This window comes from Rattus norvegicus, chromosome 19 (assembly GCF_021556685.1).
Source record: "Rattus norvegicus strain SHRSP/BbbUtx chromosome 19, alternate assembly SHRSP_T2T, whole genome shotgun sequence".
In the NCBI taxonomy this organism is placed as follows: Eukaryota; Metazoa; Chordata; class Mammalia; order Rodentia; family Muridae; genus Rattus; species Rattus norvegicus.
The window spans coordinates 54,989,309-55,016,127 of record NC_141552.1 but is presented as its reverse complement, the minus strand read 5'-3'; the positions used below and the strand labels follow the sequence as shown (position 1 = coordinate 55,016,127).

Below are 26,819 nucleotides of genomic sequence, written 5' to 3'. Positions count from 1 at the left end.
GACTAAACCCTAATTCTGTTAGCGGGCAGCTCAGAGAGTGGCCTTCATCTACTTAGGCAAGTGTAACAAAATGCCTCAGACTGTGCCTGTGTCCCTTTTCTCACAGCTGCTCAGAGAGAGCAAGTTAAAAGGGAAGGAACCAGGGCTGGAGAGATGGCTCAGAGTTTCTGAAATGTCGTTTCATTGTGACAGAAGGTCATGGTGGAGCAGAGCAATTTACCCCATGATGACCAGGAAACGGAAAGGGGGGTATCAGTGGGCCAGACCAAGACACAGCCCCATGTCATTAGTTTGTGGGCTTCTTCCAGTCAGATTCCTTTTTTAACGACTTTCCAGTAACTCCATCTTACTGGGAGTCATTGAAGCTTTTCATTCATTAAGTCAGAGCCTTCATGGTCTAATGGTCTCAGATAAAGCCCTCACGGACGTACCTAGGGGTGTACAGACACACCCAGAGGTGTGCTTTACTAATCCCCGAGGTAAAGCTCAACCGGGTCAAGTTGAGCATGAAGCTCCATCCGCACAGACTGCGTAACTTATAAATAATAGGAAAGCAGTCTGGAGAGATGACTCAGTGGTTAAAAGCAACCGCTGCTCCTCCAAAAGACCAGGGTTCAATTTCAGCAGCCATGTTAGGTGGCCGCCTGTAACTCCAGCAACAGGGGATCTGGCCTTCCTGGGCACCCACACTCTTGTGCGTATACATATAATTAAAAGTAATATAAATCTAGAAGATAAAATAAAAGACACAATCAGATACCTCCTTAAAAAAAAGACTATCGGGGGCTGGAGAGATGGCTCAGTGGTTAAGAGCACTGACTGCTCTTCCAGAGGTCCTGAGTTCAAATCCCAGCAACCACATGGTGGCTAACAACCATCTCTAATGGAATCTGATGCCCTCTTCTGGCCCGTCTGAAGACAGCTACAGTGTACTTCTACATAATAAATAAATATTTAAAAAAAATAAAAAAAGACTATCACTTACAAAGACAGCACTTGTAGTTCTGTGCTCAGCTGTAGGAAGGGATAGGGCAGCTCTTTGAGGCCTATTTATTTTGAAACTGGGGCTTGTTAGAATAAAGCCCTAAAGTGGCCTGGAATTTACTATGCAGCTAAGTATAACAGGCTGGCCTCTTCCAAGCTACGACCAAGCTATGGTCATCTTCCTAACCATGCCTCCTAAGTGCTGGTATTATTATCATCATCATCACCACCACCATCATCATCACCATTATCACCACCACCATCATCATCACCATTATCACCACCACCATCATCATCACCACCACCATCATCATCACCACCACCATCATCATCATCATCATCATCATCATCATCATCATCGGCGGCGGCGGCGGCAGCAGCAGCATTATTAGCCTTTTTTGAGTACACAGTTCCTATGTGTACCCCTGGCAGTCCCGGAACTCACTCTATAGACCAGGCTGACATCAAACTCAGGGATCCACCTGCCTCTGCCTCCAGAGTGTTGGGATAAAGGTGTACACCACCACTGATAGGCTTCCCAGTGCTGCTATTAGAAGCCTGCACCACCATAGCCAACCTTAGGCTTGCTTTGTAAGGGGACCCTTACCATTGTGGGGGCTTCAACCTGTTAGTCTACCTAGTCATTGCTCTACAGTCTGCCTCCTAATGTCACCGCCTTGGAGACTCGCCTGCTAGCTCTCCTTTCTTCTCTGACGGCTCACTATGTTGTCTGAGGTGGCCTCAAACTCTCAATCCTTCTACCTCCGCTTCCTGAGCTGGGTTAGAGGTGCATGACATGACGCCCAGCGCAGGACTGTACCATATGGATTTGGGGGTCCACATCAGAAAGGCTTGGCTTAGGTAGCTCAATTCGCAGCGTTGTCTTTAACACAAATGGTCCCAGCAAATGAACCATACTAGAGATCGGGGTAGACCAATGCAAAGGACCTTACCAGGCTTGGAGGGCAGTATCATGTGACCTTGACTATGACACGGTCCCTTGAAGTTAGGGGGTCACCCAAGCACTTGTCTGCAGCTATCTCAAAAGTCAAAATAGCAGGATGGTGGGCTGTGGCAGTCCCTCTGCCTTATCCCTTTCCTGCCTGCACGTTCTTCCCCAGTCTGCCTTCCTGCTTTGCGCTGGTCATTGCAGATCAAAGTAATCAGCTGCACCCCTTCTCCCAAGGAGATCACTGTCAAGTGAGTCAGCCTGGGAATAGACCATCCCCGTTACTACGGTGTGCACAGGCATAGTGAGGTGAAGCAGCTGCTTAGGACACCAGAGCTAAGAACGAGAAGATTCTGGTCTTTACTGGGATCCAGGAGGTCTCTGGTATAGGGCTGAGCACCTCACCTGACAGTGACAACCCATGTGTTTCCTTTACTATGGCTCAAGTCACACATTCTACTGATGGCATGATGAATAGCATATTCTATTTTATATGCTCTGCTACAATTCATTCATTTTTCTCTGATTCTGGAGGTGCTGGGGCAGCCGATTGACAGCGGCTTACCTTTCTGCGTGTAGAGCACCATAGCAAGCCTTGGGGTGAATCCTGGATCTTTGTCCATTGGGCAATCAGAGCAAGGCTCAGGGTGAGTCTCCTGACCTGGTAGGTTTCAAGTAAACATCAAAATCAACCCAGATAGGGTTCAGGACAAAGGTTGAAGGTGGCCTGGTTGACTGGGGACAACAAAGACAAGTCTGGGGACCCAGAAGTGATTATCCTGTCACTCTGCCAAAGTAGTCATCACGGAACACTGCCCACCCCTGACTGATTGGCACTGCCCTGTGTGCTGGTTCAGGACAACATAACCAGTGAACAGTTATCAATGACTCCATTCACACTCTGCCACGTGACTGTAGCTCCTGCTACTAAGATGTGCCTTCCTTTCTCCCTCTCCCCGTCTCTCCACTGCCTGCCCATCTCCCCTCATTGAATTGGGCTATGGCTTTGACTTACTTTGGCTGTATAGTATATTGTAAGGGCCAGCACACCAGTTCCTAGGCTAGACCTGTAGAGAAGGTATCACAGGTTTTCAGTGGGGGCTTTGGAGTAAAAAGATCAAGCTGAGTGTGGTAACACATGCCTGCAATCTCGGCACTTGGGAGGCTGAGGTTTCAAGTTTGATGTCAACCTGGACTGCGTAGTGAGTTTAAATCTAACCTGGGAGGGGGGAATAGGAGGGGCTGGAGAGATGGCTCAGCTGTTAAGAGTGCTTAATGCTCTTCCAGAGGTCTTGAGTTCAATTCCCAGCAACCACATAGTGGCTCACAACCTTCTGTAATGGGATCCAGTGCCCTCCTCTGGTGTGTCTGAAGACAGTGACAGTGTACTCACATACATAAAACAAATAAATAAATTAGTTAAATCTAGCCTGGACTATGTATCGAGACTCGGCTAGCAAATAAACAAAAAGGCAGACTAACACAAAGAAAAAGTTTCATTAATGATTGCCTTGAAAAATCACATAGGCAGAAAAGAACAACTCAAACATTGCTTTCCAACAGGAGCTAGCGTGTTTAAACGGAACAGTGAGGGCCAGGGTGTGGCGTCACGGTACAACACTTGCAGTCTACACAACGGTCTAGGCTCTCTCCCCAGTACTCCCTCCCCACCGTCCCACGGAAGAACAAATCTGTAGGCTCACTGGGTTAAAAGGACTTGCCACATGAAAGCCTGATGACTTAAGTTCCTTCTCTGGACCCCACAGTGGAAGGGGAGAACCAGCCCTGGAAGGTTGTCTTCTGGCCTCCACATGCTCCCTGTAGACACCTGCACATATACACTACCACTAATAAGGAACACGGTAGAAATCTGTGACAGGAAATGAACCGCGTAGCGTTTGTTTGCAGGTCTCCATGGTCCCATCATGGTTCATGCCTGGGATCTCATTGCTCTCAATTTCAAGACCTAGTGAGCTCCGGGCCAGTCTGACCTTGTCTATAGGCAGAAAAGGGTTTGTGTAACAAAAGGTTTTTCAGCATTTACTATTTTTTCTATGATTACATTTACTGATATTTATTTATTTATTTATTTATTTATTTATTTATTTATTTATTTATGGGGTATGGGGTGTTGGGAAGACAAGTTTTTGGGGATCCCAGGATTGGATGTAGGTTGTCAGGTTGGCACAACAAGCACCTTTGCCCTCTGAGTCATTTCTCCCGCCCAAGGGCCCCTCACTAGTTCTTTTCAGTGTTTACTCAAGATCTTAACCATGTCGCTCTGGATATCCAGGGCCTCCTGTGAAGATCAGATTCACAGCTTTCGCCCCTCAAGTTCTGGGATTAAAGGCCCGGGCCGCCGCACCTGGTGGTATTTGCTATTTCTTAATCGACTTCAGCTCAAATTTAATGTTTGCATAAGAAACGTGTTTTTATTTTATTTCATGGGTACGTGTGAGTAGCCTACACGCATGTATGTGTGCCACCCAGGTGTGGAAAATCCTTTTGTTCAGATCACACTTTATTGCAGACCAACTTGTGAACAGGTGACAGTTACTGATGTACCTAAATCAACGAGTGGCACTCTGTTCCCAGAGCCGCCTTGCTACACCTGGAGTCAGGCTACTACTATTGTACTGATCCTGTAGCACGTGTCTAGGATAGCGATTCTCAACCTATGGTCTCCACCCCTTTGGGTTGCCTAAGACCATCGGGAAGCACATATATTTACATTAAGATTTGTAACAGGAGCAAGAGCACAGTTAGTTATGAAGTAGCCACAAAATAATTTTATGGCTGGGGGTCAACGGAACATGAGGAACTGGATGAAAGGGTTACAGTCATAGGAAGGGTGTGAGAATCACTGATCTAGGAGTTTGGTTAGCGAAAGGCTTTAATTTACGCAGTAGGGGACTGCAGAGAGCACTGGCTGCACTTACAGAGGACTTGAGTTCAATTCCCAGCACCCGCACGACAGCTCACCACCATCTGTCACTCTAGTTTCCAGGGGACCCGCGTCCTCTTCTAGGTTCCGTAGGGATTCCACACACACACAGTGCACATTCATGCAGACAGAACACACACAGATAAAGTAAGAAATAAACAGATCTTTGGGGGGCGAAATGCAAGTCAGATGGCTGCATACTGAAACCACTTGCTGTCAGGTTTGGTGAACTGAGTTTAGCTTTCAGCACCCAGGTTGTGGAAGAAAATAACCAACTTTCTGACTTTCACTGCACGCATGTGCAGGCGTGCACTCTCTCTCTCTCTCTCTCTCTCTCTCTCTCTCTCTCTCTCTCTCACACACACACACACACACACACACACACTCACACGCAGAGTAAATTAAAAACAAATAACCAAGACCCAAAGCAGCAATTCTCACAGCTCTATTGTGATGTAATTGATATACACCAGCTGCAGATTCTAATGTATAAAACGTGACTGGCTGCTGGGCTGTGGTCGTGCACTCCTTTAATCCCAGTGCTCGGAAGGCAGATGCAGGTGGTCTCTGAGTTTGAGGCCAACCTGGTCTGCAGAGTGAGTTTCAGGACAGCCAAGGCTATACTCCTGTCTCCCCACCAAACAAACAAACAAACAAACAAAAACCCTGAAAACCAACCAACCAAACCAAAAGAAAACAAAACCCAAAGTACCTCACTGGGCTGTGCACGTGTGTATATGGAGTCAAACCACCACATTCAGATTCCATTAAGAGTCACCTAATTACTGGAGGTTACGTGTGAATTCTTTCCCTATGGCTTCTGGGATTTGGTGTTTTTCTCGGAAGTCTTTATCCTGGTCAGGGGTGGGTAGCGTTTCCCACCAGCTGTCATAATGATAAAGAGTCATCTTCCTGGCCAGAATCAAGTGAGAGGCAGGGTTATCCTGCCCTTCCCAGGCCTTTGTCACACTGCCCTCTACTGGCTGATCTGTTCCTTAGCGTTAGCTTGAACTGGAATTTTCCTGGTCCACACATCTACCCAACTGATCATTAACAGGATCATTTGTTTGTTTGTTTGTTTCAGAGAGACAGGGTTTCTCTGTTTGGCCCTTGCTGTCCCGGCACTAGCTCTTTAGACCAGGCTGGCCTCCAATTCAAAGGTCCACCGGCCTTTGCCTCCTGAATGCTAAAATTAAAGGCGTGCACCACCACCTCCAGGCCCTAAGATTTTTTTTTTTTTTAATACAGAGCCTCATTGTATATCGCTGGCTATCTTGGAACTCAGCATGTAGATCAAATTGACTTTGAACTCACAGAGGTCTATCTACCTTATTTGGTCTCCCAAGTGCCGGGATGAAAGGCATGTGCCAGGATGAAAGGCATGTGCCAGCAAGCCCCACAAGATGTATAGCACAGGCTGACATCCCACTCCTGATCCTTCTGCCTGTTTGTTCAGCATATCCTGCGAGTGACTCTTTATGCCCTCTATGCCCAAATCAGATGAGTGGCCTTACCCCCTTATAAGCTATTTGATTTAGCTTTAGGTATAGGTACTACTTCCTCCTCATGGTTGGCGCTCTCTCTCTCTCTCTCTCTCTCTCTCTCTCTCTCTCTCTCTCCCTCCTTCTCTCTCTCCCTCTCCCTCTCCCTCTCTCTCAACTTTATCTGTGGAACGGAGAGATGACTCAGTGGTTAAGCACAGACTGCTTTTCCAGAGGACCTGGGTTTGATACCCAGCAGCCATATGGTGGCTCATAGCTGTCTGTAACCCAGTTCCAGGGAATCTGATATCCTTTTCTGGCTTCCATGGGCACCAGGTACACACGTGGCACACACAGATAGGCAAAACATTCATACACGTAAGAAAGCCATGATTACCGTGTGCAAGCAAAAGTGTGTGCACCTGTGCAGGTGCGTGTACAGGCATGTGTGTGCATGTGTGTGTGTGTGTGAACATGCACATGTGTGTGTAGCCCCGTGCATATGCATACATGTATGTGTGCACGTATATATGAATAGGCTTGTGTGGCTAATGTCTTTATCCACTGAACCATCTCACCAGCTCAACTATTTTTTGAGATAGTGACACTCTGTAGACCAAGATAGCCTCACTATGGAGCCCAGGTTGGCCTAGAACTCTTCACCTCTCTGTCACACACAACTAGCTCCCATACACTCTCTTTCTTTCTCTTTTTGTTCCATGCTTTTCCAGTCATTTAAAATTTTCGTAATCGGGGTTGGAGATTTAGCTCAGCGGTAGAGCGCTTGCCTAGCAAGCGCAAGGCCCTGGGTTCGGTCCCCAGCTCCGAAAAAAAAAATTTTAGTAATCATATTGAAGGTAATTTCATAGCTAGTCATTGGTGGCTCACACCTTTAATCTCAGCAGTCAGGAGGCAGAGGCAAGTGGATCTCTGTGAGTTTGAGGCCAGCTTGGTCTACGGAGTGAGTTCCAGGACAGCCGGGGCTGCACAGAGAAACCCTGTCTTGGAAAAAAAATTCTAATGAGCTATCTCACGAAAGTCCTTGAAAGAGCAATGCTGTGTGTTTTGCACATAATTTAAAGTGAGACTTTCACTGCACAGGGACTGAACCAGTATAGAATTTTACCATATCATGAGGAAACGATTTTTTTGTTGTTCATTTTGTTTTGGCTTTGGTTTTGGTTCTACCAGACAGGGTGTTTTGTTTTTGGTTTTTTGGGTTTTTTCTTTCTTTCTTTTTTTTGGAGCTGGGGACCGAACCTAGGGCCTTGCACTTGCTAGTCAAGCGCTCTACCACTGAGCTAAATCCCCAACCCCCAGGGTGTTTTGTTTTAATGTGCGTGTTACCTAATATTTTTCAAAGATTTATTTATTTTATGTATGTGAGTTCACTGTCACTGTCTCAGACACACCAGAAGAGGGCATCAGATCTCATTACAGATGGTTGTGAGCCACCATGTGGTTGCTGGGAATTGAACTCAGGACCTCTGGAAGAGCAGTCAGTGCTCTTAACTGCTGAGCCATCTCTCTAGCCCCACAGTGTAACTTTTAAAGTGATTTTATTGATCTATTTCTTATCTACACTAAGTTCTTGTTTCTTAATTTGATTCATAGTCGATGCTGCATTTGAAAAATATATTGATTTGTTTGTGGGGGTGGGTGAGAGACACATGTTTACAGTTACTCTCAGAGGCCAGGAGAGGGCGTCCTTACAGGCTATTGTGAGCTTCCTGGCAGGTCCTCTGGAGGAGCCTGAAGCACACTTGATCACTAAGCTGTCTCTCTGGCCCCCTCCCTGGCTTGAGACAGCTCAGGCAGGCTTTGCACTCACCCGTAATCTTCCCATCTCTTCTCAGATCTGAGATTATGGGTAGGAGCGGTCATACCTGGCTCTCTTACACTTTCAGACCAACTTCTGTTCCTTTAGATTTTTCTTCATGCTTATAAAAATATGGAAGGCTTCATGGATTTGAGTGCTATTCTTGTGTAGGGGCCATACTAGTTTCTGCATCATTCCAGTTTTACATGTGTCCTGCAAGCAGGAATTCCTTTCCTTTTATTCTTTCTTTCTTTCTTTCTCTCTCTCTCTTTCTTTCTTTCTTCCTTCCTTTCTTTCTTTCTTTCTTTCTTTCTTTCTTTCTTTCTTTCTTTTTTTTAAATGGTAACAGAAGCCAGACATAGTTTGCACAGAAAGTTGCAAGTCACCCAGCCAATGTAGCAAGAGTTTGTCACAAAACAAACCAGCCAAAAAGGTAATAGAAACTGTAGGAGTTTATTCCAAAAGAGAAATGAGAGGATTGAATAACCAGGAAAGGCAAACACTTGAAGGTTCAAAATACATTTTTCCCTACAAAATATCAATGCATTGCCTTCTAGGCCCTTCCACTTTGCTGTCAAATTACCAAATTTTCATTTCTTTATAGGCTATCTACAGGGTCTCCCCAGAAGGCTTTTAGGGACCTTTGTGTAGTTCTGGGGTTCAAACCCGGAGCTGCAGTCATATAAGGCAAGGCATCTGTCACAGAACTATATCCCCAACCCAACGTTTTGATTTTACTTCTCTTTTTTGGGGAGGGAGATGAACAACATCTGGGCGTTCCTTGGACATAGCACATTTATGGGAAAAGGCTGTTGGCATTGTTCACTATCATGTAAAAGCAAAAGTCCTATAAAATCTAAAATGCCAGCAAGATGTCTAAATCTACTTTAAAAAAAAAACCAGCTACCTCAAAAGGTTTTAAAATTGGTTTTGAGTTATGGCTCAGTGATTATGCTGCTCTCCCAAAGGTCCTGAGTTCAAATCCCAGCAACCACATGGTGGCTCAAAACTTTCTGTAATGGGATCTGATGCCCTCTTCTGGCATGCATGTGTACATGCAGATAGAGCACTCATATACATCAAATAAATCTTTTTTAAAAAAGGTTTTTAAATTATTTATTTATTATATATGTGTATTAGCCTGGGTTCTCTAATCCAGAGGACTTAAATATTTATATTTATTAATGAATGTGTTAAATTATTTATTGAATACATATATGTGTATATATATATATATTTATTAGAGTAGCTTACAGGTTGTAGTCCAGCTAATCCAACAACGACTGTCTACCAATGAAAGGTCCAAGAATCCAGGAGTTGTTCGGTCCATGAGGCTGGATGACTCTTCTGGTCTTCAGTATACACTGGGAATCCCAAAATAGGCTCCAATGCTAGTGTCTTAGTTAGGGTTTTACTGCTGTTTTACTGCTCTTGTAAAGGCAAACATTTCGTTGGGGCTGGCTCACAGTTTCAGAGGTTCAGCCCATTACCATCATGACAGGAAGCATGGCAGCTTGCATGCTGCAGATGGAGCTGAGAGTATTGATCCAAAGGCAGCAGGAGAGACTGTCTCTGGAGCTTAGGAGTCCTCAATGCCTGCTTACCCAATGATACACTTAGGCCACACCTAGTCCAACAAGGCCACACCTCCTAATAAGTGCCACTTCCCATGGGCCAAGCATATTCAAACCAGTAGATGGGGTGGCTCAGATCAAAGGTGGATCTTCCACTTCAAAGATCCAGATTATGGGTATTCCTATTTTAAATCCCTCGAAGGTTTAGCCAGCCATTGGAGTTTCTGTTGGTTCCCGATGTAGTCATGTTTGCAATCAGGGATGGGCATGGCAATAAGCGTGTGGGAACCTGTGCCATGGAGTGTGAAGGTCAAAGGGCAAATTGCGGGTGTTCCCTTTTAACATGTGGGTCCCTGAGACGGACCTCAGGTCACCAGACTTGGCAGCAGGTACCTTTACTTGCTAAGTCATTTTGCTGGCCCCAGAAGTTCTTTTCGTTTCAGCTCCTAAAAGTTTCAACTTCAGTGACTTACCAAATTTCTGGTCCACTTTTTTTTTAAAGTCTAATTTTTGCTTATCGGTTATTTGGAAATCGAACCCTTTTGTTTTGTTTTGTATCTGCTTTGGTTTTGTTTTTGACAGAGTTTCTCTGTGTAGTTCTGGCTGTCCTGGAACTCACTTTGTAGACCAGGCAGGCCTTGAACTCAGAAATCTGCCTTGCCTCTGCCTCCTCAAGTGCTGGGATTAAAAGTGTACACAACTGCTTCCCAGTGAACCTGTCTTTGACATTCTAAGCCACCGGGGTTGGAATCTAGGGTATTGTGCAGCTAGCTGGTTTTCTGTCCGTGCATATTCAGCCCTACAGAGAAATTTGAATAGGATATTGGTCCTATAAGTAAATAAATATTTATTTATTTGGGTGCTTTATCTTTTTATACTATTTTTTAAAATTTATGTGAGTGTATGTGTATGTGAACAGTACACGGTGTGAAGGTAAAAAGAGACAACCCATGGGTGTTGGGTTTCACTTTTCACCATGTGAGTCCTAGGGATGGAAGACAAATCCTTCATGTTTGGAGGGAGTTAAGCGCCTCTACCGGCTAAGCAATCTCGACGGACTTGTCCTACTTGAGGGTGGCACCAAAACGAAGAGCAAAGCCCAACACACCCAGATGGAGGAGCAGGAGAAACTTGCCACTAGGGGCGCAGCATGCCGGGGGTTTCTCTAATCGAACGCAGCGCCAGGGGGCGGGAACAACCGTTGCCCCGCCCCCTCCATCTGCGGCGCCCTGTGATTGGAAGGAGAAACGATTACTATAGCAGTGCCGTTGGAGTGGGCGGAAGGAGAGGGCCGGCCAAAGGTGACGCTGTGGCTGTGGAGGTGCGGTGCTCCGCGGCGCTCTGGGCGGTGGATGGCGGCGGAATGGAGCGCGAGGGGAGCGGTGGTGGCGGCGGCTCAGCCGGGCTCCTGCAGCAGATCCTCAGCCTGAAGCTCGTGCCGCGGGTGGGCAACGGGACCCTGTGCCCCAACTCTACTTCGCTCTGCTCCTTCCCAGGTACGCCCCGCCCCGCGCCTGCGCACTGCGCACCTGTCGCCTGCCTCCTAGGGCGAGGCCGAGGCAGCCCCGGAATCGCGCTTGGGGCGACAGCTGCCCCATCCTAAGAGACTGCTCCGATATTTCCTCTGAGAACTTGAGTGCTGATCCTGTCCTCTGACTCTGTCCTACACCCATCTTCCCACCAGCTTGTCAGTGGCGAACTCACTTGCTCAAACCTGTTGCAGGTTCCTCCACCCGCACCTTGAAGAACTTAAGACACAACTTCTGAATTGCTCTTAGCTCCTACACGGCTTCGCTGCTTTCTTTCTGCCAGGAGGGCTTTTAAAGTTACAGTTACACCGTAGAACTGCTACAATTCCGAAAGGTGTGGGGAGGAGAATAATCCCCTGGGCTCATTAATCAAGGCCTTCAGGGGAGGGCATGATTATTTGCTTTGGATTTTTTAAGGCAAGACGACAAGAGGCTGGGGGGTGCTGGGAGGGCCTTAGGACACTGCAGTAAAGAGAAGCTGGCCCGGTGTCATTGTAAAAGAGGACGGTGGGATTGCTGACTGCAATCTTAAGCTAGACTAACCCGTGAGTCTCATCTACTGGGCAGCGACTGCCAGGCGCCTCTCGGTGGACACCTGGGACCTGCCTGTGTAGTAGCTGACAAGGTGATTATCCTTGTGTTTTGTGGCACCTGAAGGTGTTAGGTGTTAGCTTGTGATCCTGCCCACAAGGAGAGTCTGGAAGTTCAGATTGTTTTCAGAAATATTAGTGTTACACCTGGCAGTGATTACAAGTAAATAAATATATAAATAAACAAATCTGACAGTGATTACAAATAAATGCACACACATCCCATTCTGGAGACCCTCTCCAAAAGACAAAGGGTTCATACTTTCCTAGGATACAGTCTGTTCTCGCTCATTTTCTTATATCTCTCCCAACGATTTGGGAAATTTCCAAACCTGAGAACGTGAAACACAGAATAGCAAGTGTCCGTATGCTTAGGTTGGGTGGTACAAAGTCACATAACCTGCTTAAAAGCTGAGGCTTATTAGGCAGTTGTGAGGCCATCATAGGTGGAGTTAGGCAAGCCTAGATGGCAAGCTACCTTAGACTATGGGGCCACGGTTGTATGGACTTGTGTTGATGGAAATCACATTTTGCAAGCAGGACTATTCCGGTTCTTGCTGTCTTTGTCACATCCATGTCCCTGTGTGTACACATCCCATTTTAACTTCCTGGACTGCAGAAGTCGAGACTCTTTATGATTCTTAAGCTCAAAACTTCTGAACCAGGGGTGTGTCCTGTCACAGGACCCCCAAATCACACCACTTCTTATAAAGCGATGTTACTTAAACAGGCCTGATTTACATTTTTCTTTTTTTTTTTTTTTCTTTTCTATTTTTCAGAGCTGGGGACCGAACCCAGGGCCTTGTGCTTGCTAGGCAAGCGCTCTACCACTGAGCTAAATTCCCAACCCCTTAAATTTTTCTTCAGTTAACCAAATAGCTTTTTTCTTTAAAAATATTTATGTTAAATGTGTGCATGTGTTTGGGTGTATGTATCTGAGTTCAAGGGCCCACCGAGGCCAGAGGCGGGGAGTTACAGGTGGCCGAGCTGTCTGCCCTGGTTGCTGGGAATCAAACTTGGGTCCTCTGGAAGAGCAGCAGTAACTTATCTCCGAGCCATTTCTCCTTTGTGGTTTTTCATTTTGTTTCTGTTTTCATTTGGAGAGAGAAAGAGTTGTTTTACTAAGAAAGGAAAAAAGCAGATAGCCTGTGAGCTGAGAAAAGAGAGCCAGTCAGAAGCCTTCCTTAAGTCCAGCTGCTCATCAAGAGTCAGATGTTACGGGATGTGGAGGCCCACAAGCCTAACGCCTGCTGCACTCCGGAGTCAGAAACAATCAGATGTGACTTGGAAGCCAGCCTGGTCCACATAGTGTGTTCCGGGCCAGCCAGAGCGACACAATAATAGAACCACATATTGAATTCGGTTGTCCTGACTCTTTGGTCTCATTTACCCTAGAACAGCCCTTCTTGTTTACTTCAGCTTTTTGCTTTTCATTTCGATACTGACCTCGCTCGCTGGGAACTGAACTCGGGTCTCCTGGAAAATCAGCAACTGCTAAGCCATCTCTCCAGACTCTCTCCCAAAGGTGCTAATCTACATTATGTATTTGGGTTTTACTCCTGCTATGGCTGTGAGACCTAGGGGTACCATTTACCAGGACTCAGTCCTTCATCAGGTCTTCCTTCTGGCCACTGTCATTTCTGACTGGAGGTATAAACATGGATTGGATCACAACGTTCTAATCTCAAGGCTAATGCTGAACAGATAACCTGTGACCTCAAGTTGACCAGAGTGCAGTAAGCACATCCCTTCCCTGCAGTGTCTCATCTTTATTTGGAATTCTGCTTACAATGGGTACTTGAAGTTTTCACGCTGGTTTGAGACACTCAGGCCCTCTTACTAGGAATCTCGTTCAGGGTCCTGAGCCTGATTCCCTTTCTAATTTGGTGCTACGGAAAAGGTTACTTGTACTTTATGCCAACTCACGGCAGATCGTTGCCCTACAATATTCTGTCGTTTCTCTGCACTAAAAAGCTTTGAATTGATTTTTTTTTTTAAATCCGCTTTTGCAATTTAGACATCTAGGATTCTGCCAAATTCTCATTCTAACCTGCTCAGATCTCTCTTGCCGTCTCTTTGTGTTTGTTTGTGTGAGACAAGGTCTCATTGGGTAGCCAAGGTAGCCAGAGAACCCGAGCCTTCCTGCTGCTACTGCTGAGACTCTAGGCCTGGCCACCGTGGTGGCTTCTAGTTGTCATTTGTCATCCTCTGAACATAGCATTTCACTAAACTAATGTCAAATTAAGCAAACCCAATAATATTTTGATCATGCTGTTGCTGGAGTCAAGAGTAGATCCAGGGCTGGAGAGATGGCTCAGAGGTTAAGAGCACTGACTGCTCTTCCAGAGGTCCTGAGTTCAATTCCCAGCAACCACATGGTGGCTTACAACCATCTGTAATGAGATCTGATGCCCTCCAGCCCAGGGCGGGTCTCTGTTAAAAGGGCCTTGATAGACAAAACAAAAGCCCTTCCATATGGATCACTCTTTCCATAGAGGTGTGGAGCAAAGGAAGGATGCAATATCTGGTGTAAGAGACTGGAGAGAGGGCAGAGTAAGTGGCTGGAATGTGTCAAGGGACAGAGTTGCTGTTTTCCATAAAGTGATCAGGTATGATGGATGGCACACACCTGTAGACACAGCCCTTGAGTGGCTGAGGTAGGATGGTTGTAAATTTGAGGCCAACCATTCTGGGCTTAGGCCTGAAGTCAAAGCCAGCCTTGGCTATTGTTTGAAAAAAATACCCCCACCCTCATGGGCTCATACGTTTGAATGATTAGTCCCTGGTTGGTGGAGTTGTAATAGGAAAGATAAGGAGATATGGCCTTATTGAAAGAGGTATGTCATTGGGGTTATGGGGGTGGGCTTTGAGGATTCAAAAGCCCACATCAAGCCCAGTCTCTCCTCCACCCCACCCACCCTTGGTACCTGTGGATCAGTTTCTAAGCTCTTAGCTCTGGTACCTTGCCTGTCTGCTTCCTACTAGGGTGCTAATGGCCAGAAATCAGTAACAAGCTTCAGTTAAATGCTTTCTCTTAGAAGAGTTGCCTTGGTCATGGTGTCTCTTCACAGCAACAGAACAATGACCAAGACAAGTAGAATCAGGAAAGAGGTGCCAGGCCACAGTTGGTTGCCCTGAGAGTAAGTCATTGTTAGAGCCGAGGTAACATGGATCTCCTGGCAGATTGGAGACAGTTGGCAAGCAAGGGGTATACCATTGACTGATGTAAACTGATGGGCCAGGAGCATCCAGGCAGCCTAGTTCCAGCAAGGAGCCACAGGAGTGGACAAGACTCTAGTCCTCAGTGGGACAGATGTGGTCTTCGTATAATGCCAGCTTTACAAAGGTTCACCAGGAATAGGTTTACCCAGCTCTTTGACCTGGGGCAGAAGGTTGGAGAAGAACCAGTTGAAAGGATGACTGCTGGCTTGCCCGGCACTCCCATTCCTATTCTTTTAGACTGGAGTTGTTCTTGGGAGTAGGACAACCCAGTTTGGGGGTTAAAGGCAGAGAGCTGGTCATCAGCAAGCCCTTTTATTTTTTTGTTTCTTTCTTAAGATTTATTTATTTTATGTGTATGAGTACACTGTAGCTGTCTTCAGACACACCAGAAGAGGGCATCAGATCCCATTACAGATGGTTGTGAGCCACCATGTGGTTGCTGGGAATTAAACTTAGGACCTCTGGAAGAGCAGCCAGCGCTCCTAACCGCTGAGCCATCTCTCCAGCCCTCAAGCCCTTTTGTTAATTCAGTATCATCTGGAGGACACAGCTCTCCACGTGACTGCTCTTCCTTCGTGTGAAAGCTCTGTGTGTATGTACATGTATGTTTCTCCGCTCAAGATTGAACCCAGGGCTTTGATACCACCAGGACCAGAGTTTGACTCTCCAATACTGTGTGAGCATGGTGGCCAACTTGTAGTCCTGGCATCTGGGAGGTGAAGAAGGAATCCTCAGAACAAGCTGGCTAGCTAGACTGGCTGAATTGGTGAGGTTTGCATTCAAGTGAGAGGCTCTGCCTCCAAATATGAGGAAGAGAACAATCGAAGAGGCACCCAGTACACTTGTGATCACACACACACACACACACACACACACACACACACACACACACACACCAGAGAGAGACACACGCAGGGAGAGAGAAAGAGAGAGAGAGACAGAGACAGAGAGAGACAGACAGAGAGGGGGAGAGGAAAAAGTAAAAAAGAAGGCCTCACAGATGGGCCCTGTCAGTCTTGGACTTCCCAGTTCACAGAACCTTGAGCCAAAAGGTTGTGTTACAACAGCAGGAAACCAACAATACAGCTGCCGAGGACGACCCAGCCGATACTGCGCTTGGTTTGAAGCAGTGAACAAGGACATGCTGAAAGACAGAGAAACATTTTTGGCCGTGTGTTGAGCCAGGGAAATGAAAAGAACTCTACATCGATCAATAAATAGCTATTAAACAGTTGGCAAATTAAGGTGCAGTAGATTAAAAAGAAATCACTTTTTTTAAAAGTGTTTTGTAGATCTAAGTTTGTGATAGCTTTTAAAGTCTATAATTATCCTGAGAGCATTTTTATAAACTACTCATTTAATGTAACAAAGCCTTCCCCTCTCAGAGTGTCGTAAATAGTACTATATGTGGGCACAGAAATAGCCAACACATAGGGCTCGGGTGGTGGTGGGTAGGCGAGATTTGGGGGTTGGGGCGATAGGTGGGTTGGTTTGTCCCTGTGTGCTGTTCTCTACAAATCAGAATGGTGCCAGTAGGATCCTGGTGGCTCTCCTTGGGTAGGTGTTATACTTCAGGGGCATGAGTGAGTGGGTGTTTGTTATAGCCAGGCTGGTGTAACAAAATTCCACAGGCTAGACCATTGAAACGGTTGTTTCCTCAGTTCTGCAAGTCAGATCTGGGTGCTAACTAGCAGTCGGGTTAAGGTGAGGGCCTCTCCTGGAACTGTCTTGTTACTGTGTCTACACGTCCTATAAATGAGTTTAAATAAGTCCTGCGATATTTAGCCTGTGAGTAGAAGTTTTTGAACTCTTTAAAAACTCAACAGGATTTAGCATGGTGGCAGATGCCTAGAAACACAAGGAAGGCAGCAAGATCAGAGTTCAAGGCCAGCCTCACATACATACTGGGCGTGAGGCTATTGTGGGCCACATGATGAGACCGTGGCTCACAATAACAAAAACAAGGTGCTGGAGAGGAGGCTCATAGGTTAAGAGCACTTGCTGCTCTTGCAGAGGACCTAGGTTCAGCCCCCAGCACCCAACTGGTGGCTCACAACCATCTATAACTCCAGGTCTAGAAGATCCAATGTCCTCTTCTGACCTCTGTGGGTATCAAACGTGAATATACATACATACATACATACATACATACATACATACATACATACATACAGGCAAAACACACATGCAGTAAAATGAATAAATGTAATTAAAAAAAAAGTTTTTTCTACCCAAAAAACAAAACAAAAATGCCAACAGCAAAACCCACTAGAGAACTTCATGCTGACAAAAATGGGAAAAATGGGTACAGGGGCTGGGACTGGGCCCCGTGGCGGTGCCTCACTGGGAAGGCTGGTGACTCCAGCTTTGCCTTTCTCTTCCCTCCCAGAGATGTGGTACGGTGTGTTCCTGTGGGCACTGATGTCTTCTGTGTTCTTCCATGTCCCTGCTGGACTGCTGGCCCTCTTCACCCTCAGACATCACAAATATGGTAGGTTCATGTCTGTAAGCATCCTGTTGATGGGCATCGTGGGACCAATTACTGCTGGAATCTTGACAAGTATGTTAGACATTAAAATACCAGTCAAAAACTTGTGATGTGGGTAGTCACCTAGCTTTAGGACTCATTTTAGAAATTGGGATGTGGGGGGGGTGGGAGGGGCTGGGAATTTAGCTCCACGGTAGAATGCTTGCATATCAAGCATAAAGCCCTGGGTTTGGTTTCTAGCATTGAGAGTGGGAAAGAGAGAGAGAGAGAGAGTGTGTGTGTGTGTGTGTGTGTGTGTGTGTGTGTGTGTGTGTGTGTCTGTGTGTGTGTATGTGTCTGTGTCTATGTCTGTGTGTGTGTATGTGTCTGGGTCTATGTCTGTGTGTGTGTATATGTTCATGAACATACACGCAAAATGAGTTTTTTCTTTTTCTTTAAGAATAATTTATTTAAGAATAATTTATTTCTTTAAGAATAATTTATTTATTATATATGAGTACACTGTAGCTGGCTTCAGACACACCAGAAGAGGGCATCAGATCCCATTACAGATGGTTGTGAGCCACCATGTGGTTGCTGGGAATTGAACTCAGGACCTCGGGAAGAGCAGTCAGTGCTCTTAACCACTGAACCATCTTTCCAGCACCCACACAATGAGTTTTATTAGCTTTCAAGTGTGGATCTTATTTTTTAATGTATTCCTTTATTGGATCTTATTTTGTTTTTTTAACTCTCGAGTCCTTTTAGCTGGCCAATCTCTTTGGCCTTCCAAGTCAGATTTGAAACCTTTTGAGATGGGCCCCTAGCAGAGCACAAGCAGTTCCCTTTGGAAGGCTCGGCACCCCCTGACCCAGTTTCCCTTGACCCGGGCTTTGCAGAGCGGTTCACTGATTGCTTCTACTCTTTCGGGTGTGGCTCCTTTAGGGATGGAGAATGAATCTGTCTGGGAAGATAATTGAGGCGTGTAAAGTGGCAAAGCTGACATAGCATGTCTGAGGCCTGGGTTTGACCCCAGCACCACACAAAGGAAGTAAAGTGTCGGATTGGTGTTTTTAAATTCCCAGACTTCCTGACTGGAGACTGGAATAACATGGAAATTACAAACTATTTTTAAACCTGCTTTGTCTTGTTTCATGTTCCTGACACAGCTAGAGGAATGAAAAATGATAAATCATTTTACAGTTTATACACAGAAGCATGTGTATTTATTTTCTAGAAATAGGAGCAAAATAAAATGAAAATGCAAATGAAAACCATTATGTGCGTGAGCAGTCTCAGGTTGTATTTTGGTGTGGTTTATGTTCATTGGTGTTTTTCCTGCCTGTATGTCTGTGTGAGGGTGTCAGGTATCAGAGTTGCAGACAGTTGTGAGCGCCTTGTGGTTGCTGGGACTTGAACTCAGGTCCACTGGAAGAGCAGTCGGGGCTCTTAACCACTAAGCCACCTCTCTAGCCTCAGCTATTTAAAAAAATATATATTTTTTTATATTTATATATATTTATATTTATATATATAACACATTTATATTATAAAAATATAATATATAATCATAAATATATTTGTAAAACATAGGAATGTAAACTCCTAATTTGTTGCCTTATTTATTTTTACTATAAATTTAAACCCTGAACTTTGAATAGAAACGTGTTTGATTTCTTTGGCTGGCTTTGTTTCTTCCTTTTCCTCCCTCCCTCCCTCCCTCCCTCCCTCCCTCCCTCCCTCCCTCCCTCCCTCCCTTCCTTCCTTCCTATGCTGTATGTCATCTCTCTGTGTGCTGTGTCACTGAATGCTGCAGTGTCTGCGTGGCCATTCTGGCCCCTGAGACCCCGCCCTTGAACGCTGAGGGCTGAGAGGTCTGCATGCGGAGGACCTGGTGCCATCGTTGGCACACAGTAGCTGAGCATGAGCTCATTTCAGTTCCAAGGCTCTCCAGTAGTATTTCCTTTTCCTGCTCTCTTGGATTTTCCTTTCTTTTCTCCTCATTCATATCTCACGGGAGGGCCCAGGTCAGGTTCCTCAGGCTTCTTTCTTTTCTCTAAGAAAGCTTAGTTATGGAGGCCCCATGAGACTTGTGTTCTGACACCTTGGTGACATTGATGGCCGCTGGAGGCAAAGTCAAATATCTATTGCTGTTTGCTTGTTTGTTCAAAGCACAGTAATAGTATCTCATGTCACAGTTTAAGACTGTGTAGCCTTCCTTTACTTTGAGGTGAGAATGGAACCCACAGCCTTGTATACCGGAAGTACGTGCTTTGTCACTGAGCCACACCCTCTGTCTACCTGTAGATAATTGGGTTGCCTTGACGCTGTCTCCTGAGTGTCTGTGACTCTCAGGTGGATAGCTGGGTCAACATAGGTCTGGGTGTAGAAGATGAGATGGGGTGTCTGGGTTGGCACCAGTGTTTCTGCTCAAGCTAAGAGAGTCCAAATCTAAATGCTGACTTGGCAAACCGCTTAAAGAAAGTTAGCATGGTCATCAGAAAGGACAGAGCACAAAACATTTTGTTCATAATTAAATAATAAAAAGTCTATCTCTGGGGGCTGGAGAGATGGCTCAGCAGTTAAGAGCACTGACTTTTCTTCCAGAGGTTCTGAGTTCAAATCCCAGCAACCATATGGTGGCTCACAACCATCTGTAATGAGATCTGGTGCCCTCTTCTGGTGTGTCTGACAGCTACAGTGTTACTCATATAAATATAATAAATAAACTTTTTTAAAAAGTGTATCTCTGGACAGGGAAATTTTAAATCTTGGTTTTGTGATGTCGTTAGTCTCAGGTTTTGTTCACTAATTACATTTTTTTCTCTTTCAACACGCTTGAATTGAACCAGGTGCAGCAATTGCTGGGGTCTACCGAGCAGCAGGGAAGGAGATGATCCCCTTTGAAGCCCTCACCCTGGGCACCGGGCAGACCTTCTGTGTCGTGGTAGTCTCTTTCTTACGGGTTTTAGCTACTCTATAGCATATGCTTTTTGACTGTGATGTCATCCCTGAGTTTTAGACTCCTCAAAAGGAATGGACAGTGTCACGGTCTCTTCATCCCTCAAATGGAAGCCACGAGGAGGCTTGAGAGTGTGAAGACCACCACAGCCCTTTCTTCTAGTCGAAGCTCCAGAAATTGAAGACCCCTGTGGACACCCACCATTCTCAGCCAAAACAAGTTCCTTGGCTTTCCTTCTTTTGTGGCACCTTAAGGAGATGTACAGGCACACGCCATCACCTAAGCCAGCGATGCCTGGGAGTCGCCAACCTTCCTTTGCAAAGATGTATCATCGTTTCCCGGCAACGGTGGAGAATGCTGCTGGATTTCAGGGGGGCAGGCCGCACTGTGCGGAAGGCTTAGCGGTCCTGGCCGTAAAGCCACATTGGTTTGGGTTGGTTCAGAACAAACTGGTGGAATGTAATGGGCAGAGAGCTGAAGTAGAGTTCAAAGCAACAGCTTTGGTTCCGCTCTCCAAAGTAGGTGACCACTGAGAATGTGACTTGTCATGGGTAACTGTCTTGACCTCTGATTATTTAATATATTTCAAGAGATGTGAATTTTTCATTTGATCAAAATAAGCTAGCTAATTGAGGTTTGGGTTTTTATCGTCGTTGTTTTGTTTTGTTTTGTTTTTTAACACCTGACGTCTCGCTTTGTGGCCCAGGCTGGTCCAAACTCCTGGGTTCAAGGCGTCCTCCTGCCTCAGCCTCCTGAGTAGCTGGGACAGTAGGCATCACTGTCATGCCTAATTGAGGTTCTTTTTCCCAAAGAATGTTCATGATACTTTGTCATCTTTAGCACTACCCATTTTACTTACCGTCCCTAAAAACACTCAGACTTTCTTAAGTGGTTTGACTTGAACTTCACAGCCGGGTCCGTTAGGGTGCACTTCGAACCTTCAGGCACAGATGGGAAGATACTTGCAGGATTCTGTTAGAGTCTGTCGTGGTGGTTTCTGTTGATTTGCTGAGTCTGTGCTCCTGCAGTGTTGCTGAAGGAGTTAACGGGTATTGGCTTTCCCCTCACTGTGTTTACCTAGCAGTGGCTCCTTGGCCCACTCTTGCAGTGTTTGAGTATCCACTCCCAGAAAGTGCCTAAACCTTCCTCTTCAGACACTATCTTATTTTTCTTCAAGAGAATTTGTATCCTTAAAGAGCAGTAGTAGTAGTAGTAGTTTTTTAAACTCGATTTTAGCTATTTTAATTTTTAAACTCTATTGCCTAACTTGGTTTTTCCTTAAAAGGGCCTCCAAACTGTGACCTTCAGAAGGGAAAGTTGGTGCAGAACTTAAAGCACCTTTCATCTTTTCAATGGTTTTATATAAACTACAAAAAAATACAACAGCCCTGTTGTTACCTGCTTTCAAAGTAGCTTCTGGTCATTAACTGACATTTTTTAAAGAAAATTTTCATTGTGAGATTAAGGCTCAAAACCTATGAGGAAATAAATTTATCTTAAAGCAATACGCTCTCAGCTTCTGGTTAACTAGTAGCCAGGAGGGGCTGGCAGGATCGTTCAGCACGAACGGTTCTCAGGATCCACGGGGTGGAAGGAGAGAGCCAACTCCTGCCTTTGTCTCTGCTGTCCACATGCTGTTTGCATACACAGGAAAATAAATAAATGTGACTAGAATTTCTTTTTAAGTAGCCAAGAGGACCTCTGTGAGCACTTGTACACATACTTCCAGTCCCCATGTACACATGATTTTAAAATTTGATAAAATAGCCAGGCGGATCAATTTGCCCCATAATGGCATCAGGGGAAGTTGCAGGGATGGCTCCCAAAATAATTGGCTCTTTCTTTTGGCCACCACTTCAAAACTACAGTGACTCATCAGATTGGTGGGCAACTAAAATGCAATGAGTGCTCTTCATATTCCCCAGCGAAAAGTGCAAATCTTTCTTCCAACAAAAGATTTCCATTTTCAGTCTGAGGGACTTTGAATCTGGAAAACATCCCTTCAGCTGGAGAAACTGGAATATGGTACCCGGCCTTGTGGGAGCTGGTGGCGTCACTAGTGGTAATACACTGCCCTGTATTACCAAGCAGCCTTGGGGATGTAATTTTATAATTAAGCATATAGGTGAGTAGGTGGTTGGCTGTTCCCCCTAAAAAATAACTTGTAAACATATTCATCCATGATTAGAATGTTAGGTTATTTGTATTTACAACCAAGACATAAAAGTTAAGGTGTTATTGTTTCCATACACTTCATCAGCTTTAAAAACAAACACTTGAAATGTATCTCCAGATTACATCTATCCCAATGTGTGTGAAGCATCCTTTTTTTTTTTGCCTGGTTTTTGCAGACAGGGTTTCTCTGTGTAATAGCCTTGGCTGTCCTAGACCCATTTTGTGGACCAGGCTGGCTGACCTCGAACTCACACAGATCCACTTGCCTCTGCCTCCCAAGTACGCGTGCACCACCAAGTGGGCTGTGTGCAGCATTCTTTTGTGGATGAATGTACATGGATTCTATAGACTGAGCTCTGTGGCTTGATGTGTTTTCATTTCAATGCTAAAGAGTGCGTTCCACCCGGATCTCTGTTTCTCTTCCTCCCCTTGTCTCAAACTCCAGTTATTTGCCACGGTTTCTGTTAAACACGTCACCTTGAGGGATTCCTCCCTGAAAGGACGTTCTTGTCCCTGATTCCTGCGTGTTTCCCCCTCTCATCCTCTCTTAATTCCTGAGATAAGTCCCCGGGGTTGGGGATTTCGCTCAGTGGTAGAGCGCTTGCCTAGGAAGCGCAAGGCCCTGGGTTCGGTCCCCAGCTCTGGAAAAAGAAAAAAAAAAAAAGAAATCTAAAGAAAGCAACCCCAACCAAAAAGCTGATCTCTTGATGCCTTAGTAAACTTCCTCTGCACCCAGATACCACTTAGGAGAGGCTGGGAGTCTCGAGCAGCAGTTCATGCAAGTAATGGCGTCCTTCCTGTGTCCTTTAGGTTTTTAAATCGTATGTTGGCTTTTGATTCCAATGTCTTTTGTTTCCCTTAAGTTATTGTGACAGTGCGGAACATGCCAACCTTCCTTAAGGAACTCTTTCCTGGAATGTGAAGCCCGGTACCATTCACGGTCCAGGAGCAGAAGGTTTTGTGAACTTGTATTTCTTTCTTGTGTAACTGTGTAAGGCTGGTTATGACCAAAATCGGTTTAAATTTTTATATTAGATTATTGCACTCAACCGCTATAGTCAAAATGATCAAATCTTTGTACGTTAGAGATTTATTTAAATATTATTTTTCTACTGATATTTCTAATGCTAGTATAAATGTTTATTATCAATAAAGAATTACTTTGGATTCTTTGAGTTGGGATCGCAATTTTTTTGTTTTTTTAGATTTCATTTCAGGCAGTGTCTTGCTATGTGTACCTGGCTAGCCTCCAACTCTTCATGAAGCCCAGGCTGGCCTTGAATTTGTGGCAGTCTTCCCACCTCTGCTTCCGAAGCACTGGGATTACAGGCACACCACCACAGTTGGCTCTGGAGTTGTTTGTTTTCTCTTTTTTCTTTCCTTTCTCCCACCTACTACCACTACCACCACCACCACCACCTCCTCCTCTTCCTCTTCTGCCTCCTCCTCTTCCTCTTCTTCAATTTGTTTTTCTCTAATTATTTATTTGTATGGACAAGACCTACTATGCAGCCATGGCTGGCCTAAAACTTGTTTAAGGCTGTTTTGGAACTGTGATCTGCTGGCCCTAACCTCTCAAGTACTAGCATTAAAGGCACTTGCTACTGTGCCTGGATTCCTTTTCCCCCCACCCCCACTTTTAATTTATTTACTGGTGGGAGCATGGGCATGTGATTGTCATGGCCTGTAATAGAGGTTAGAAGACAGCCATTTTTAACCACTGAGCCATCGTGCCAAGCCCTGGAATTGTGTTTCTATTGCAAGCTTTTGTAGTAAAATTCTACATGTTTAACTGTATTCCTCTTACGTTCACTTTTATAATAATTTATAACTAAATTATCTTTCAGAAAATGTGGTGAGAGTGTGCTTAAGGTTAACATCACTCATTAACTACTGATGAGGTCATTTGTTCATATCAAGAAGCTCTGTATGGGGCCTGGAGAGATGGCTCAGTGGGCCAGCATGAGGACCAGAGCTCAGATCCCCAGCACCCACAGTAAAAGCTAAGCAGGCATGGGGAGGACCTGCCTGTAATTCTAGAACTCAGGGATCCCTGAAGGTTTTCTGAGAGACCCCCTCACCTCACTAAATATAACATGAGGAAGACAAGTAATGCTAACTTCTGCCCCAACATGCATGTATGCCGACACACACACTAGAATATACATGTACACAACACATGTCCCCGCCAGCGGGGACCCAGTTATTCAGGATCCCGAAGAGGCTATCTACCTGTGGGCCAAAATGGGTGAAGAGAAGAAGGAGACCAAGCAAAAGTTCTGTTGTCAAGGTCTCGTTTATTGGGATTAACGTTACAGCTTTTAAGGCTTTCAGGTAGGGGGAGTGACCTTTGTGAAACATGAAGGAGGGGGAGATGAGGGTATAGGCAGTGATAGCTGGAGGCAAAGAGGTCAGGTGGTGGAGACACCGGGTGTTGACTCAGGAGAGAACTGATTTTTGCTTAGGCTGAAGCATCCGGTGAATGTTATCTTCCTGTGCCGTAAATTCATGGGAGAGGCTCTTAGAGGAGTATGTGTGGCCAAGAGTCACGTAGCCACTTTGAGCTATACAGTCACAAAATGGCCAGGCCCAAATCCAATATGGCTCCCTACAAACACATGTGGAAAAAAAGCTTTTATATGATCCTACACTAAGATGTCTGAGTAATATACAAGTAATTTGCAATTTCAATGATCTACTGGAAGAACTCCACAGATTCCTATAATTTAATGTCCTCAGTGACCAATATACCCCCTTGTTTTCAGCAAGTTTGATCACACAGTTTGGGGTAACTTTTCCATTCTTTTGTCTTGTAAAAAAAAAATTATTTTTGAGACAGGGTCTCACTGTTTTGTCTGGCTGTCCTTGAACTCACTGTACAGACCAGGCTAGTCTCAGACTCAGAGATCTGCCTGCCTCTGCTGAGATTAAAGTTACCACCACACTCAGATGTAATGGTTTTTTTTTTTGTTTTGTTTTGTTTTGTTTTGTTTTTTTCCGGAGCTGGGGACCGAACCCAGGGCCTTGCGCTTCCTAGGCAAACACTCTACCACTGAGCTAAATCCCCAACCCCGTTTTTTTTTTTTTAAAGATTTATTCATTTTATTTATATGAGTACACTATAGCTGTCTTCAGACACACCAGAACAAGGTATTGGATCCCATTACAGATGATTGTGAGCCACCATGTGGTTGCTGGGAATTGAACTCAGTACCTCTGGAAGAGCAGTCAGTGCTCTTAACTGCTGAGCCATCTCTCCAGCCCCCAGATGTAATGTTTCTAAGCAGTACATCTGTGTACAGTAAGTGCATGAATGTTGACGTACAGCTTGGTAATTTTTTACATACGTGTGCACTTGTGTGACTTACTGGTCAGATCAAGAGACATGTCTGCCATCCTGGAAGGACACTGAGCATCACGTGTGGGCCATCAGGGTTCAGCCAGAAGTCCCCATGCTTGTGTGGACCTGAGACTTAACAGGTCACAGGTTTCCCTAACAGTCACAACCCACACTTGAAAGTGGAGACTGGGAGAGGAAGAGCTAAAGGTGCTGAGTCTGGCAGGATGATCCCTTAAATTATTGCCAAGACCACAGTGAACCAAGCACCTTACAAGAGCTGGAGACTTAACACCGATCTAACTACATTGCCCATGAGTAGAGGGACATGTCGCCTGGCTCTAGCCTATTTTTTGTCCTACTGGATGATGACCTGATGCTGCCATATTTAGTTGTATTTTTTTTTTAAGATTTATTCATTTATTATATATAAGTACACTGTAGCTGTCTTCAGATACACCAGAAGAGGGCATCAGATCTCTTCACAGATGGTTGTGAGCCACCATGTGGTTGCTGGGAATTGAACTCATTACCTCTGGAAGAGCAGTCAGTGCTCTTAACCGCTGAGCCATCTCTCCAGCCTCTAGTTGTATTTTTAAAGAGACCCTGAGACTCTAGACTGTTTGAAACCCATCCATTTTTTTTTTTTTTCCGGAGCTGGGGACCAAACCCAGGGCTTTGCGCTTGCTAGGCAAGCGCTCTACCACTCAGCCAAATCCCCAACCCCGAAACCCATCCATTTTTAAGTGCTGACCCTTTTTTAATCTTTTTTATTTTTGTTGCTAG

The 26,819-nt window shown here is 45.2% G+C and overlaps 1 protein-coding gene and 1 pseudogene across 2 annotated transcripts; one reads left to right on the top strand and one right to left on the bottom strand.

Annotated features, from left to right (window-relative positions):
- Window positions 1-8,303: 8,303 nt before the first annotated feature.
- Window positions 8,304-8,402, bottom strand: LOC120098668 (U6 spliceosomal RNA; annotated as a pseudogene).
- Window positions 8,403-11,012: 2,610 nt separating this feature from the next.
- Window positions 11,013-23,871, top strand: Tmem170a (transmembrane protein 170A). Of its 2 annotated transcripts, none has more exons than XM_087595043.1 (3): window positions 11,013-11,247; window positions 17,482-17,583; window positions 20,412-23,871. In XM_087595043.1, exons 1-3 carry the CDS (start codon window positions 11,115-11,117, stop codon window positions 20,540-20,542), a joined length of 366 nt encoding a protein of 121 aa, XP_087451169.1. In that variant the 5' UTR covers window positions 11,013-11,114; the 3' UTR covers window positions 20,543-23,871. The 2 variants fall into 2 exon arrangements, with proteins under 2 accessions (XP_087451169.1, NP_001128080.1); NM_001134608.1 differs by having other exon boundaries at window positions 11,073-11,247; window positions 17,482-17,652; window positions 20,412-22,024.
- The last annotated feature ends 2,948 nt before the right edge of the window (window positions 23,872-26,819 follow it).

Excerpts from the sequence above, each read along its gene's own strand:
- Tmem170a (NM_001134608.1), top strand. The coding sequence starts at position 11,115 with ATGGAGCGCGAGGGGAGCGGTGGTGGCGGCGGCTCAGCCGGGCTCCTG. Across the intron at positions 11,248-17,481 it reads TTCGCTCTGCTCCTTCCCAG|AGATGTGGTACGGTGTGTTC; the intron begins GTACGCCCCGCC and ends CTTCCCTCCCAG. Across the intron at positions 17,653-20,411 it reads TACTGCTGGAATCTTGACAA|GTGCAGCAATTGCTGGGGTC; the intron begins GTATGTTAGACA and ends GAATTGAACCAG.